A 16,454-nucleotide genomic window follows, 5' to 3' on the forward strand; every position below is an offset into this window, starting at 1 on the left:
TTCATATATGTTACCGAAGGGGAATTTTTTAGTTGATAATAAGTCCACCGTCCGATGGGGTCGAACCAGCGACGGACGAGGACTCAGGACTACAGGGACGCACTAACCCAGTCGGCCACAAGAGAGGGTATAAGTGAATATCGCCTCCCATCAACTCACCCGTCGAACTCAGGTGTTTTGCATTTGGAGACGCTATCCACCCACCTCTGCCATGTTGACCGTGTAGTGCGTTTGTCGCACGTAGCCATATTATGACTATTTATCACATCACCGTGATTCATATACAATCAGAAAGCTACAAACCTCCTTTAATATCCAATTCGCTCTACCTCGGAAATAATATATTTTCATATATGTTACCGAAGGGGAATTTTTTAGTTGATAATAAGTCCACCATCCCGTGGGGTCGAACCAGCGACGGACGAGGACTCAGGACTACAGGGACTCACTAACCCAGTCGGCCACAAGAGAGGGTATAAGTGAATATCGCCTCCCATCTATCTATCTATCTATATATATATTTTTTTTCTTATTTACTTTCATAATGTTAATAGTCAAAACGCATTTCCAGCCAGAAATCATATTTAAACTCCATACGGTATATTTTCGGAGAGAACTTGTCAGAGAAAGATAAAAAGAATATATGGCTTCTGTGATTCATATTTCTAATTCCAAGGAATTTCTCTGACATTCAATTTTATTTAAGAGTACACCTGAGAATGTGATGCTTTTCAGGAAATTTAATCACCACCGAACAAAATGTAGCCCCTCCGTGATAACATTCTCCTTGAATTCTTGGCGTCCCTTATGAAGAAGAGAGCCACATTACAAATGTAATGTCAAAGGTTGCTGATAAATAATACCTCAAACTCCTCCAGTATCGCCACACCTAAACCTAAAGTGGATGAATCATCTCACGTAGCTGAGTCGTAGATCTTCATCTGAATAATAATAATAATAATAATAATAATAATAATAATAATAATAATAATAATAATAATAATAATAATAATAATAATAATATAGTTTGGCAGCAGACCCTCTTTTAAACAGGTTTTATTGAATATTATTGCTGCTTCAGCACGCACCCCCAATGAAGAGAAGTCCGCAATAAGGAGAATAGAAAAAGTCTTCTACAAAATAAATGCAGCTGAATCAGCAATAATAATAATAAAAATAAAAATAATAATAATAATAATAAAATCTTCGTCTGAAAGAGGTGTCACCTTTTTCGATATTCTGCAACGATATTTTCAAGTTATGCAACCGTGTCTTGCTAGAATTCCTAAATCCCGAAAATCTGAAATACGAATATTTTTTCGGGCGTCATCTCTCCAGGAAGGAAATGATTCCCTACCATAGAACATGGATGGCAGATGACTGATAATGCATACTATATATATATATATATATATATATATATATATATATATATATATATATATATATATATATATATATATATATAATATATATATATATATATATATATATATATATATATATATATATATATATATATATAAATATATATATATATATATATATATATATATATATATATATATATATCCATATCCATATCCTTTAATTTTGTATCTTTTTAAAAATATTTTGGTCAATTTTGTTAATTTCTTACAGTGCTTTGGCCTTATTTCTGAGGAATACTTATTAATGATCACTTTTCCCTTTAAGCTGATTTTGTAGAAACTTTCAAGGCTGATAATTCAGCCGAACTCATAAATAACGGATTGAATTTGTTAGGTTTTGTAACGACTGGGAGTACTTTCTTCTTGGTTATCAAAGATTCCACTAAAAGATTTTTTTTTTAAGATAAAATAAGGCACCTTTTATATTCATCATATTGCAGGTGCCAAGCGGAACTAGATACAACCTATGCGTAGGTAAAAAAAAAAAAAAAACTGTTAAAATACAATTTAAGACCGATGTTACAATTCCCTCAATGTCATCACGTTACAGATATATCTATTTATTAGTTACATTTGTGTTTTGCAGTATTTAATTTTTTATCTTTTTTCCTCAAGTATTATTTTTTTTAATTAATCATATCACATAATTGAGGTGTAAAGAAGGATGATCTTAGCGTCAACTTGATATAGAAATCATGAGAATTACAATCCTGTTCATAAACGAAATATCAAATGCATTCCTTTATTCCTTCTTTATTACCCAATTTTATTTCTGCATATTTAGTTTCAGTGCTTTCCCAGCTTCGGAGGTGAAGTATTTGAAAAACAGTAAATTCAGTTTCTGTCAGCGGTATTACAACGTTTCTTGTTTTCCTTTTATTTGATAAATGTAACTTCAGCAGGTCAAGGATTAACGCTTATCCATAGCAAAAATTAATTTATAAACTGGTCATGGTGTTGGTTAAATAACTCAGCAAACTGACACAAAAAAAATATTCAATGTGAAAAATAAAATTACTAAATTACTAAAGAGGTTTGTTACTCCCTAAAAATTCATTTATTGCTGCGGGTGGTTATTTTGACCTATAGACTTATATGGTTGAGTCATTCTCATACTCCTTTGCTATCTATTTTTTTTTTTTTTTTGTCTTTTTCTGCCTGTGCGTACTGGCTTACGTTCTCTAGCATCTCCTATCTTTAATTATTGCGTTATTCATTCCTAATCTCTTTCTCTCTTTCGCTTTCTTCCGTGTGAATTATTTGGACTGAAAATATTATTCACGATGAATGTGCTTTTGAGATCTGCAGTAGGAAAGAATATCACATATTGGACCTTTTTAAAAATTTGGTGGACTAGAATGAATAATGATACATTTTAGAAGCATGATTCCGTCTTGCACGGTTTCATATCATCGTTTCCTGTCTGTCATGCCACTACTAAGAAGACTTTAAAGTTAGATGGAGCTGTTTTAATAAATCGGAATTCCCTGATCTCTCTATTTCTCCGTTCTTGCAAGTGCGCGGATGTAAATACCTCTCCCTTTAGTTTGCAATGGCTAAAACATTCATTACTTTCCCCGCCCAGTTCCCGCGTCACTCTCCTGCTCAGAACATTTCGCAGCCAGTTTGCTCAGATGATCAATAACTTATTTACTTTACCATGCAACAGGCGTATAGGTGGATGTATATATATATGTGTGTGTGTGTGTGATTGTGGTTTAGTTAAGAAACTAGTATGCGTAACTGTTATGGAAGGGATGTCACATCCATATGATGAGTTCCGCAGACGTTCCAAAGAAATGTTTACATTACCATTATATTTCCACACACAGCTCGTTTAACTTTTTGAAGCATTCTAACTTTTTTAAATAACAAAATATCTAGCTTTTTAAAATGTCCGAAATTACTTTACTGCTCTTAAACAATTCGCAACAAATTATAATTTCAACCACGAGAGCATACTATCTAAAACCGAAAGAAGCTTGTATTTTTCCATTGTTCGTTTCACGTGGACAACATTATCGAGAATAATTCCGAAACTGGCAACACTTTCTTTTTGCACTCAACTTACATTCAAACTGTAATTTTCCGACGTTAAAATATATCACTTTATTGCCGCCTGAAAAGGAGGCATTGATCGTATCAATATCTCATTCTGCCGACCAAGTGTTCTATTATTACCGGACTTTCGGTCTCCTGGTTGAGCGGCGGCAACTTTCCGAGAAACCTTTCTGCAACACCTGTATTGCTGAGGCACAAGAACCGGTGCGTGCTACTCGGACTGCAGGGCTCCAGCGTCTTCAGAGTGTTGATTTCTTCCAATCCTTTTACTGATGTACATACTTATATATATATATATATATATATATATATATATATATATATATATATATATATATATATATATATATATATATATATATATATATATATATATATATATATATATATATATATATATATATATATATATATATATATTAATATATATATATATATATATATATATATATATATATATATATATGAAATTTTATCACACCGTGATTTTTATACAATCATGAAGCTACAAATGTCGCTTAATATGGAAATCCACGCTACCTCGGTATATCTCCGTTGGAGAATTGTCGCCGAAGGGGAATTTATATAAGTGATAAATGAATTGGAATCGTGGGGACACGAACCCGCGACGAAAGCCTATTCAGCGACTCAGTTGACGTAAACCATTGAGCCATCAAGAGAGGGTATAAGTCTTTTGCCGAGATGTCGTACTGCTTTTACCCGTCGTGAGCGGGGAAAGTGTACTAGCCTCGACAATGACCCACCTCCGCCATGACAGTTCATTGGTACGTTTGGAACACGCAGCTCTTGTTATGAAATTTTTATCACACCGTGATTTTATACAATCATGAAGCTACAAATGTCGCTTAATATAAATCCACGCTACCTCGGTATATCTCCGTTGGAGAATTGTCGCCGAAGGGAATTTATATAAGTGATAAATGAATTGGAATCGTGGGGACACGAACCCGCGACGAAAGCCTATTCAGCGACTCCAGTTGACGTAAACCATTGAGCCATCAAGAGAATAAGTCTTTTGCCGAGATGTCGTACTGCTTTTACCCGTCGTGAGCGGGAAAGTGTACTAGCCTCGACAATGACCCACCTCCGCCATGACAGTTCATTGGTACGTTTGGAACACGCAGCTCTTGTTGAAATTTTTATCACACCGTGATTTTTATACAATCATGAAGCTACAAATGTCGCTTAATATCGAAATCCATACCTCGGTATATCTCCGTTGGAGAATTGTCGCCGAAGGGGAATTTATATAAGTGATAAATGATATATAAAGCTATTCAGCGACTCCAGTTGACGTAAACCATTGAGCCATCATCTTTTGCCGAGATGTCGTACTGCTTTTTACCCGTCGTGAGCGGGGAAAGTGTACTAGCCTCGACATTGTCGAGGCTAGTACACTTTTCCCCGCTCACGACGGTAAAAGCAACGACATCTCGGCAAAAGACTTATACCCTCTGATGGCTCAATGGTTGCAGTACGACATCTCGGCAAAAGACTTATACCCTCTCTTGATGGCTCAATGGTTTACGTCAACTGGAGTCGCTGAATAGGCTTTCGTCGCGGGTTCGTGTCCCCACGATTCCAATTCATTTATCACTTATATAAATTCCCTTCGGCGACAATTCTCCAACGGAGATATACCGAGGTAGCGTGGATTTCGATATTAAGCGACATTTGTAGCTTCATGATTGTATAAAAATCACGGTGTGATAAAAATTTCATAACAAGAGCTGCGTTCCAAAACGTACCAATGAACTGTCATGGCGGAGGTGGGTCATTGTCGAGGCTAGTACACTTTCCCCGCTATGGGTAAAAGCAGTACGACATCTCGGCAAAAGACTTATACCTCTCTCTTGATGGCTCAATGGTTTACGTCAACTGGAGTCGCTGAATAGGCTTTCGTCGCGGTTCGTGTCCCCACGATTCCACCATTTATCACTTATATAAATTCCCCTTCGGCGACATCCAACGGAGATATACCGAGGTAGCGTGGATTTCGATATTAAGGACATTGTAGCTTCATGATTATATATATATATATATATATATATATATATAATTTATAATATATATATACATACATACATCATACATACATATATATATATATATATATATATATATATATATATATATATATATATATATATATATATATATATATATACATATCAACTGCCCTTTATAACTCTGGAAATATTCAGCTGACCGGGATGAACTCCGGCTGATGAGGTTTCCCACTAAGGTCTCCAATCGTGCCAAATTTCATCAAAATCCGTTCAGCCGTTCCGGAGATCCAGATATTGATTTTTGGGGTTCAGGGAATGCGGTAGGGGTGGGTGGGTGGGAGGGTGGGTGAAGGTCCTAACATATCTGTGGACCAATAACGGTTGAAGTTACAGCCGTGATACTTAGTTTTTCTGAAAGCTCTTATTCTGGAGGGGTGCCTTTCGCGTTTTTTTTTTTTTTTTTTTTTTTGAAATAACAAAATTTTAAAGTTACAGTGGGCCTATGCCATTCAAATTAGCCACCAGAGTTCAAATTTCCTGATGCTCAGGTACGGACTGCCCACAACATTAGAAGAGATGCTGTTTTCTTAATGTGTGTGAATAGCAAGAGGTGTTAGGAGAAGCTGGCTGACTTACTCGCTCAATTATCTATCTATCTGTCTATTTGTCTATATATTCCCCATCACCCTTCCCTCCCCCTCCCCTGTAAACGGGTATGGGTATGGTACAGGAATGGGTACGGATATAGGTATGGATATGGGTATAGTATAGATATGGGTATGGAATGGATATGGGTATGGGTATGTGTATGCTATGGATATGGGTATAGGTATGGTATGGTATGGATATGGGTATGGATCTCAGTATGGGTGTGGTAAAGGTTTGGGTATGGGTATGGATGCAGGTATGGTTATAGGTATGGATATGGGTACGGGTATGGTATAGGTATGGTATGGTATTGATATGGGTATGAGTATGGATCTCAGTATGGGTATGGTAAAGGTTTGGGTATGGGTATGGGTATGGGTATGGGTATGATTATAGGTATGGATATGGGTATGGGTATGGTATGGATATGGGTATGGAACAGATAAGAATAGGAGTATGGTACAGATACAGGTATAGCTATGGTTATGGGTACGAAACATAAATAGGTATGAGTACGTTATGGGTATGGGTATGGGTATGGACCTTTAGTCTAAAATGTAGTGAATAAAAAAGTGGACCAACGGGTCTAGTATAAATACTAAATCTCTGAAAAGTGTATTCATCCGTTTGTTTCTTTGCACACCGGAGGGTAAACGAGGCTGGTGCTGCCCATAGACTTTTGCTGACTTTTATTAGTAGGGTTAATTCAGCTGTTGGGTATGGGTATGGGTATGGGTATGATATGGATATGGGTATGGGTATGGTATAGTATGGTATGGATATGAGTATGGGTACAGTAAGGATATAGGTATGGGTATCATTATGAGGTATGGGTATGGGTATGATACAGATATGGGTATTGGTATGGGTATGAGTATGGTATGGATATGGGTATGGGTATGGGTATGATATGGATATGGGTATGGGTATGGTATAGTATGGTATGGATATGAGTATGGGTACAGTAAGGATATAGGTATGGGTATCATTATGAGGTATGGGTATGGGTATAGGTATGGGTATGGGTATGATACAGATATGGGTATTGGTACGGGTATGAGTATGGTATGGATATGGGTTAGGGTATAGTTATAGGTATGGTAGTATGGATATGATCATGGGTACGTGTATGGGTCTGGGTATGGTTATGGGTATGGACCTTTAGTTAAAAATGTAGTAAACAAAAAAATGACCCAACGGGTCGTCTAGTCTTAAATGAAATAATCACACTCGAGTTCACCAATGCGATTTTGATTTTCGCAATCGTTGACCTACCCTCAATAAAGAGCCTTAATAGTTAGAATGTTTTCACACGCAGACACAGACAGACACACACACACACACACATATATATATATATATATATATGTGTGTGTGTGTATATTGTATAATTATGCAGCTAACGAGCTGAGCTGACCATTATCACGGAGAAGCCACAAAGCTCTAAGAAAACTATCTGTAAAACCTAAACAATTCCATTCCTTTGTGACCACATTATTCTTGACGACAATGAAGAAAAAAAGAAAAAAAATGTTACCCACAAAAAGCGTTGAGTGTATATGATCACACGCTTCTGAGTGAATACATTTGCTATATGTCTTCAAATTTTATTGCCTGAAGAAGTGCCAGTGTCTGTCTCTTCAGGTATGGTTAGCATTGTGGGTATTATAACGGCACTCTCTTTCCATACTGATTGAGAAAAGACTCCTACTTCTACTTTTACACTTTCATCATAATTTATCAGGTTGCGGAGTAAAGCCCATCGCTCTACCCCTTCCTTTGTATTCCCCTGACCTCCATATCTGTCTCTTGTGGCTGGGCTTTACTCACCCCTTTTGTCATTTCATCACTTTTTTGCTTCTGATATAAATAATATATATATATATATATATATATATATATATATATATATATATATATATATATATATATATATATATATATATATATATATATATATATATATATATATATCCGTTTTTTCTGAATTTCGTCATTGCAACAGTAACCTTTTAGATCAAGAGTTATGCGTACGTTCCCACTTTTTCAGTATTATATTCTTTTACGATAATATGTTAAGAGAGCACAGATTTGTCGTATCTGCTTCTCTGGAAGATATTCCGGGAACCGATGTACCTCGACCTATCCGATTTCTTAGTCTTTTTATGAAACTTTTCTCCATAGAGTGTTTTCATTTTAGCATTTCGCTCCAAAAACGTAGCTGAAATAAGCCTTTCAATGTGTAACATTAGTTCAGCAAATGAAAAATGATCCCAAAGGAGGTAAAACTTTGTTGTGCGCCGTCTGGTTTCTAATGTAAAAAGATTATATATATATATAAATATATATATATATATATATATATATATATATATATATATATATATATATATATATATATATATATATATATATATATATATATAGATAGATAGATATACATATATATAAATATAAATATATATATATATATATATATATATATATATATATATATATATATATATATATATATATATATATATATATATATATATATATATATATATATATATATATATATATATATATATATATATATATATATATATATATATAGATATACATATATATAAATATAAATATATATAAATATATATATATATATATATATATATATATATATATATATATATACTAAATATAAAAATATGGACGGCTTAGAATGACCTTCTAGGTTAAAAATATCATGAAAGCCGTGCAACAGCAGCCTTGCCAGTTATCAACAGAGCAGTACAAAGTCCGCATTGATATAGATAAGCAGGAATCTACGTGTCGCCATTCGATCGATTTAACTGAAGTACTTTCGATATCTGTATTTTAGTCTACTGAGTTTCCAAATGAATTGTTAGCATTCTTCGATCTCATAAGGATCAAAATATGAGTTTTTTTTTTATGATAATTTAAAACCATTATTCCCCATTAGTTTTAAGGAAAAGACCGATTTTTTTTCTATGGGATTCCGTTAATTCCAGTTTATGATATGAAGAATATCAAATTTATATATAAAAAACGAGCAATTTATTTTACTTTTGTGCTGAATAAAAAAAATTGGGTATCTTTGTTTAGCGATTTTTGGTGAATTAATGAAGTAAGTTGCAAACATTTTCCAATGGTGCTAACTTCAACTCGTGATACGTATGCTTTATATGGGTTGTAGGGACGTTCTTAACACGGCATAAAAAAATTACAACTCATTAGCTTTACAATGACATCAAATTTATGTATGTAGCATTAATAAGGTTACACGGAACGGCAGCAAAAAATTATCGCTATGCATGTTCGTAAAGCAACTGTATCAACCAGTACAAAGCTAGGTTTGGTGAGCACCTACTGGTTAATTCGTCCCTGTGGCGTAATAAGATATAAACAAAAACATCCCCCTCGCGGAGGAATGCGAGGCAAACGGTTATATATTGTTTTGAATAAATACACGCTGATAAGAGATAGACATTAATACATATCATTCTAACAAATAACCATAAACAGACATTTTATTTTCCTAAATGACGGGCGTGCAGCAATAGGTGCGAATTGACTGGCAGTTACTCTTCCAGTCTTGCTGTTCACGGATTGGTGTAGTTGCCAGGTGTCCATTTCAAATAAAAGTGGGTGAATCACCGAATTTAAGTTGATGCTTTGCTTTTTCATGCATATTCTATGTTCGTGATTGTATGAAAACCGTTACTTAGTTCTTCGATTGCATGTATAATGTACTGAGATAGACTCGTAAAGGCCTGTATATGTAGTTAACTGTCAATCGTTCTGTCCCCTGTCTCTTGTTCCTCACTACTCTGCCGATAATTGATTCCATACTTCATTTAAACCGATGTAGGTTTTCAGTGATGATTTTATCGAGGTAACAAACGATTACATTAATAGTTATCATAAATTAAGTTACGCCAAATGATGAATCATTGGAGTCACATCAAATCCCTTACAATATTAATATGGCGGCAGTGTGTTTCAGAATGTTCATGAAATGACATAATTGCATTCAGCAAGGAGAAACATGTAAAATCTTCCTTTAAAAGTATCTGACCATAAAAATGAAACCCGAAAGAGATACGTAAAACTTTCAGTCAAATGGGTGTCCTCTCGAGCGACAGTGATTCGATTTAATACCTTTAGAATATATATATGTCACAATCAACTCTTATGTCAAACAATATACGCACATGAATAAAAATAAAACTCTCGTTTTAACAGTGAATTTATTATGGAAGCAAAATAAATGTACCAAAAATCACAAACCATGCAGTACTGATTAAAAACCAGATGTCTCATTATTTATTAAAAAGTAACAAGTGCAAACATTCATATGTTATAAATTTTCCTATAAATTTCCATTTATTCAATAAACACATGCCAAATGTATTTAATACAACGATGACTATTGATACGCAGGGACCATTCCTGCTAAAGAAGTAGTGACATTAGTTAAGCCAGTCTTTAAAAGGGGGCAGAAAACGTCCCGAATGTCCACGGGCGTTTTTAGCGGGTCATCCGAATTATTCCATCAAATTGGGTGAAATTCAGATTCGTACCAAGCAAAACCGGCCAATATGCAGCAAAATGGCTATATATGGACATTTATACACAAGCACACATACAGATAAACACACATGCACAAACACACACACACACATATATATATATATATATATATATATATATATATATATATATATATATATATATATATATATATATACTATACATACTCTTTCCCCCTTTTGAAGGGGTGACACTAGAAGTCTGGTGGCATTGGGTTCGAAGTTTGTCTTTATGTATGTGGTTGACATCCCCCCACCCCCCTTTTTTTTGTCCATTCACAGTTGACAGTAGTATCCATTAATTCATGTTTTACATAGCAGTAGGAAGACTTGGGTCTTACCCCTTGTACAGCATATAGAAATGAATAGACACAATCAAACAGTCACACACAAACGCACACACATGCATACATACATACATACATATATTTTATATTTTTATATGTTGATATTCATGCACATCAAAAACTTTAAATAATGAAACATCTGTGCAATAAAGGAAAATAAATCAAGCGCCCATCAACCAATTAAAACCTCCAGGAATCTTGCCAGTCGCCAAACTGACTGAACCATTCCGATCCGTCGCCTAATCCGAATCGGATGACGAATCGGAGCCAGAGGAGGAGGAGGAGGCTCCATCGTGGTGCTCCTTGTGCTTATGCTTGTGCTCCTTGTGCTTGTGGGAGTCCTTGTGCTTGTGCTTGTGCTCCTTGTGCTTGTGCTTGTGCTCCTTGTGCTTGTCGTGGTCGTGCTTATGATGCTCGGAGTGGTGATGGTGATGTTCCGAAGAATGGTGATCGGAGTGTTGGTGGTGATGCTCTGTGTGGTGATGGTCAGAGTGCCCCTGGGAAATAAATCATGCAGACACAATTATTTCTGTGAAAGAGTTAATGGTCGGTGAGGTTAGGTCTCACTACTTTTTTTTTTATTTCCCATTACCTTCTGTTGCTTCTTCTTCATGAACGCCATATCCTTTAGAAGCTTGAATTTCAAGTCAGTGGCCCCTGTGGTGGGCTTGTTCCATGTAAATAGGGTTCATATTCTCAATAATAATAATAATAATAATTAAAATTAACTCTATTAATATCAATCTCTTTTACGAATACTTCCTGAGTGTGAAGAAATCGAGAATTTAAGAGCGCTTTGTGGTTACTAAATTGGTGTACACACACACACACACATATATATATATATATATATGTAAATATAATGTATACTGTATATATATATATATATATATATATATATATATATATATATATATATATATATATATATATGTATATATATATATATATATATATATATATATATATATATATATATATATATATATATATATATATATATATATATATATATATATATATATATATATATGGATGTTTGTGTTGATGTCCATGTGTGATAAATGGAAAACTGAAATTTAATGACTTAAAAGAACAGTGTCTATGATCGGTAGGAAGGATTATTTCCACCGGATTATTACAACAAAACACATACGTTCACGAGAAGCGAGCGCAGCTAACAGATCAACAAAACTGACTTTGATCAACATCATCAAGAAGAGAAAGAAAAGAGTAACAGACTGAATAGGGTCAAATGAAACCACAAATACTCTGCAAAAAGAGAAGAGAGGAAGAACTTCCTGAGTCAAAATAAGCACATTATCTACAGTTAGATTTTCATTCACACCAAAATTAACTGACAATGATAAAGCTACAGCAGTTGAGATTAAGAATTCACAAAAGACCGAAGGATGCTGAAGTTCTTCAGGTTTTCATCGCCTACTACATCATAAAAAAAGTGTTATTTTATAAGTAAAGAGGTTAAATAATTCCTCTTGAAGAAGGGCAACTTGTATTACTTGTATGTAGCCAGCTGCCTGTCTAGAGTATATTCACATTTGTATCTCGACTAATATCCCCCTCAATCGTTTTTGACTAGAAAACCATCAACAAAGCAACTAAGATATACAACAGAGATCTCCCAGTAAAACAAAATAATAAAATAAAGCAGCTGAAATTCAACAGTCCGTTTATTCCACTGTCCAAAAAACGCGGGATATTATTAATCTGTATACATTTAGATAAAAAACAAGTAAAAAATTCGCCGGAAGTTTCTTCGGCGCGATGGAGTTTTTCTGTGCCGCCGCTGCAGCGTATAATCAAAGCCACCGAAAATAGATCTATCTTTCGGTGGTCTCGGTATAATGCTGTATGAGCCGCGGCCAATGAAACTTTAACCACGGCCCTGTGAAGGCTTGTTCTATAGCGTTGCCAAAAGCACGATTACGGCTAACTATAACCTTAAAAAAAATAAAAACTACTGAGGCTGGAGGGCTGCAATTTGGTATGTTTGTTGACTGGAGGGTGGATGATGGATGATCAACATGTCAGTTTGCAGCCCTCTAGCCTCAGTAGTTTTTAAAATCGGAGGGCAGACAGAAAAAGTGCGGACGGACAGACAAATCCGGCATAATAGTTTTCTTTTACAGAAAACTAAAAACCCATCCCGTAAAAGCTGAAGATTCTGAGGTCAACCATCACCATTCTAACCGATGATACGAATCTCTCAGGAGGGAACTGGATATCAAAGCACACGGAAAGTCCATTTTGCGACCTATTTGTCATGCAAGTGTTTCACCAGATCTGCCCATCATATTCATCCCAATTACACGTTCATGAGTTGTAAGTTAGCCAGAATTCCCACTTCTTTCTCCGCAAGAGTGTATCCCTACATTCTTCGCACGCTTACCAGTAATCGAAGTATATGGTTTCCGCTATTAGTTCCGTTACATTTTTTGGGGACCCTTGAATATTCCTAGATCCCTTTCCAAATGCAGAAAGTTATGTCCACTCTTAGTACAGAACAAGCATAATGTAGAAGTAAGAAAAGGCTGCGACGTATAACATAGTAGATAAAAAGGGAAAGTGAAGTCCTGACATTAACAATAAAAGAAACATAAGATGGAAGGCGACCACAGTAATCAAAATTGGCCAACGGTTTATCAGATATCTCAGTGAAGATTCTCGGAAATCCCTTCAAACAGATAATCATGCTGTTCATGTATTACTAATTATTTAAAAATAGTTGAAAGATAAGAAATAAGTGGCGGGTCAATAATGCCGCAGTCAAGCATGGAGTATTTTTTTTATTAATAATTCTTTATAAAATCTTCCTAGAATATTTTGTAGGACGTAAGTTTTATTTAAAAGCAAACACGCCATGCGGCTAACGAGCAGAGAGGTTAAGTAGTAGGATCAGGAAAATTTCAACGATTTGAGAAAAATCAGAAGCAGTTCTTTAAAGTGGAGTAAGTTATAGTGTAAGCTAGTAACAGAACATGAATAAGCAGAATTTTAAAGGAAATTTACTGGCAAAGGTCCGAGATTTTTCCTGCGCGGCACAAGGTCAGGAAAATGGAATCGTGTAAAAGAAACTGTTGTCTCTTTAAAGCCATAGGTGTATAGAAATTACCATCAAATAAAAAAAATAAGACGTTATTATTAGCGGATAAATGCATGAAGAAAAATATCCATTTCTTTTCACATGGCCATAGAACAAATGGTCAGCCCAGAAGTTAGCAAGAGATGGAAAATGACGTATATATTTTCGCTAAATTTATAGCCTTTGCAGTATGATGACATGCCGAGAAAGGTAAACAATGGCGAATCAACAATCTAATCGTGGAAAATAGACGAAAAAATTAGCATATGATTTCTTGACAAGGTTCGCTTCAGATGTCAAGGAATGGATTGGGTGAAGGGAATGAACGGGGTAAAGGTGAAGGGAATAAACGGGGTAAAGGTGAAGGGAAAGGTAACAAGCAGTGAAGTCAGGTCTGAGATAAAGCGGGATATTTTCTCAAGAGTGATTAAAAGGAACAGATTAAAGTCAAGTTTACGAAAAATGACAGTGTTTCTCAACAATCAGGAACATTGGTTGGATGATGAACAGTTATTCCATCATCTTTGAAACAGAAGTGTTAGGGATTTATCATCTTCTGCCCAGTGTATGAAAGGATATGTCTGTGAGTAAGTGTTGAAGTCTTAAGCACGGAGATTTTTGGCAATTGTGCAAAGATATACAGAAGATTCTTGCCCTGGAAATAGCTGAAAAAGGCTACTGCAAATGACTGCAGACAAGAAAAAATACAGAAGTGGAGTAACCTTGGGAAATACTTGAAAATGCTTTCGAAATTAATGTTTTGTTAACAGATAAAATATGAATCTTAAAATAATCATAGTAAAAGACGAAAGGATTTCGTTTACAGATTTACACAACTGTTATCGGATTAGATCCAATATCCAGAAGGCACCTGTAAAGTGTGGTGGCATCAAGTATTCCCTAACATTAACTCTTCAATAACACTGATTACAGCAACTGTTGGGCATTCCCAATCATGGTTTTACTAGTAGAAAATAAACAGAAGTTAGATTTTATCTACAGTAAAATACAATAACTTGGTTCAATTAGTGACTTTATTTACAGTGACTTTACTTTTGGGTCAGAAAAAATCGCAAAGGTCATTGTAAAATCATATCCCATATCCCAGCAGAATTGTCTAGTTGGATTCCAACGAAGAGATGAAATTAATTCATATTGGTCAAGATACATTCGTTCACGCCTTCCATGTTATGAGAAACAAATCTACAGTAACGGAATGTATGAAATTCCAGTGCATGCGGTATGCGCATACCCTTTCAGTTTTACGAACTATTGGGGGAATTCAGTGAATTCAATCCGAGTGGTCAAGGGATATTTCTAAATGCTAATTATCTTTCCTATCATTTAATTTTCAACATTATTCGCTGTCCAAAAAAGTTTTCTTAAATAAATATAAAGATTGATATTCACTGGTATTACAGATGAAATTTACAAAAAAATCATTTTTCTACGTTATAAGAGAAAAGTTGAAAACAAAGAGTAATAACTCTCACCTGGGTGTGGGATGGATCCCCGTGATGGCTCATGTTGAAAAACAAGTGATCAGCAAAAGGCGAATGAGATGAATGCTTTCGGGATTATGCTGCAGCCCTTCGTCTTGGCTGGTTTTCGAATGGGTGATATGACGGCACCAGAAATTCTACGTTGACATATTTCCTTTATCAGTCTAATCGCTTCAAAAATTTCATCGAACCAGAATACAAAGGAACAAGTGATGCCTACGCTTTCTGATAACCTCGATGCGTTCGATTCTTTTGGTGCTGGTTTGAGACAGAAATGAAGAGTTTTACCATAAATTTTTCATTATTTTCCTGATGGTTTATTATAAATGCATTCTCAGACTAGATATCAATATGATCCAATTTATCTAAAGAGTGATATATTATGTCATTACCGGATAATGGAGGAAAATTAACAATAATATGTCCAACTTGGATACGTGATAACTTACAAGTACTTAATATACCGGTTTCATATCAATTTCCGAGATAAAGGTTGTGGTGATTCATCAGAAAACTTCTTTCGAACTGGCACTGATAATGAATTTGAACGACAGCTTTTAGATGCAAGAGGTCAAAAAGGACATAACATTCATTATCATTACTCTTTTCACCCTTAAACTTCGACTGCAGATGTCAGTTTTTCACCATTATGTTTCTTACTTTATTCACAAAACTGATTATATTTCCTTGAATTTATTTAGTATATGAACGATTTTTCTGTAAAACAGTTTAGCTGAC

The 16,454-nt window shown here is 34.9% G+C and overlaps 1 protein-coding gene across 1 annotated transcript; it reads right to left on the reverse strand.

Annotated features, from left to right (window-relative positions):
* Positions 1 to 10,408: 10,408 nt before the first annotated feature.
* Positions 10,409 to 15,865, reverse strand: LOC136837534 (urease accessory protein UreE-like). The gene is made up of 2 exons (XM_067102380.1): positions 15,708 to 15,865; positions 10,409 to 11,608 (listed from the first exon to the last, which is right to left on the reverse strand). The coding sequence occupies exons 1-2, from the start codon at positions 15,738 to 15,740 to the stop codon at positions 11,351 to 11,353; spliced, it is 291 nt and encodes a 96-aa protein (XP_066958481.1). The 5' UTR covers positions 15,741 to 15,865; the 3' UTR covers positions 10,409 to 11,350.
* Positions 15,866 to 16,454: the final 589 nt, after the last annotated feature.

This window comes from Macrobrachium rosenbergii, chromosome 59 (assembly GCF_040412425.1).
Source record: "Macrobrachium rosenbergii isolate ZJJX-2024 chromosome 59, ASM4041242v1, whole genome shotgun sequence".
Lineage (NCBI taxonomy): Eukaryota > Metazoa > Arthropoda > Malacostraca > Decapoda > Palaemonidae > Macrobrachium > Macrobrachium rosenbergii.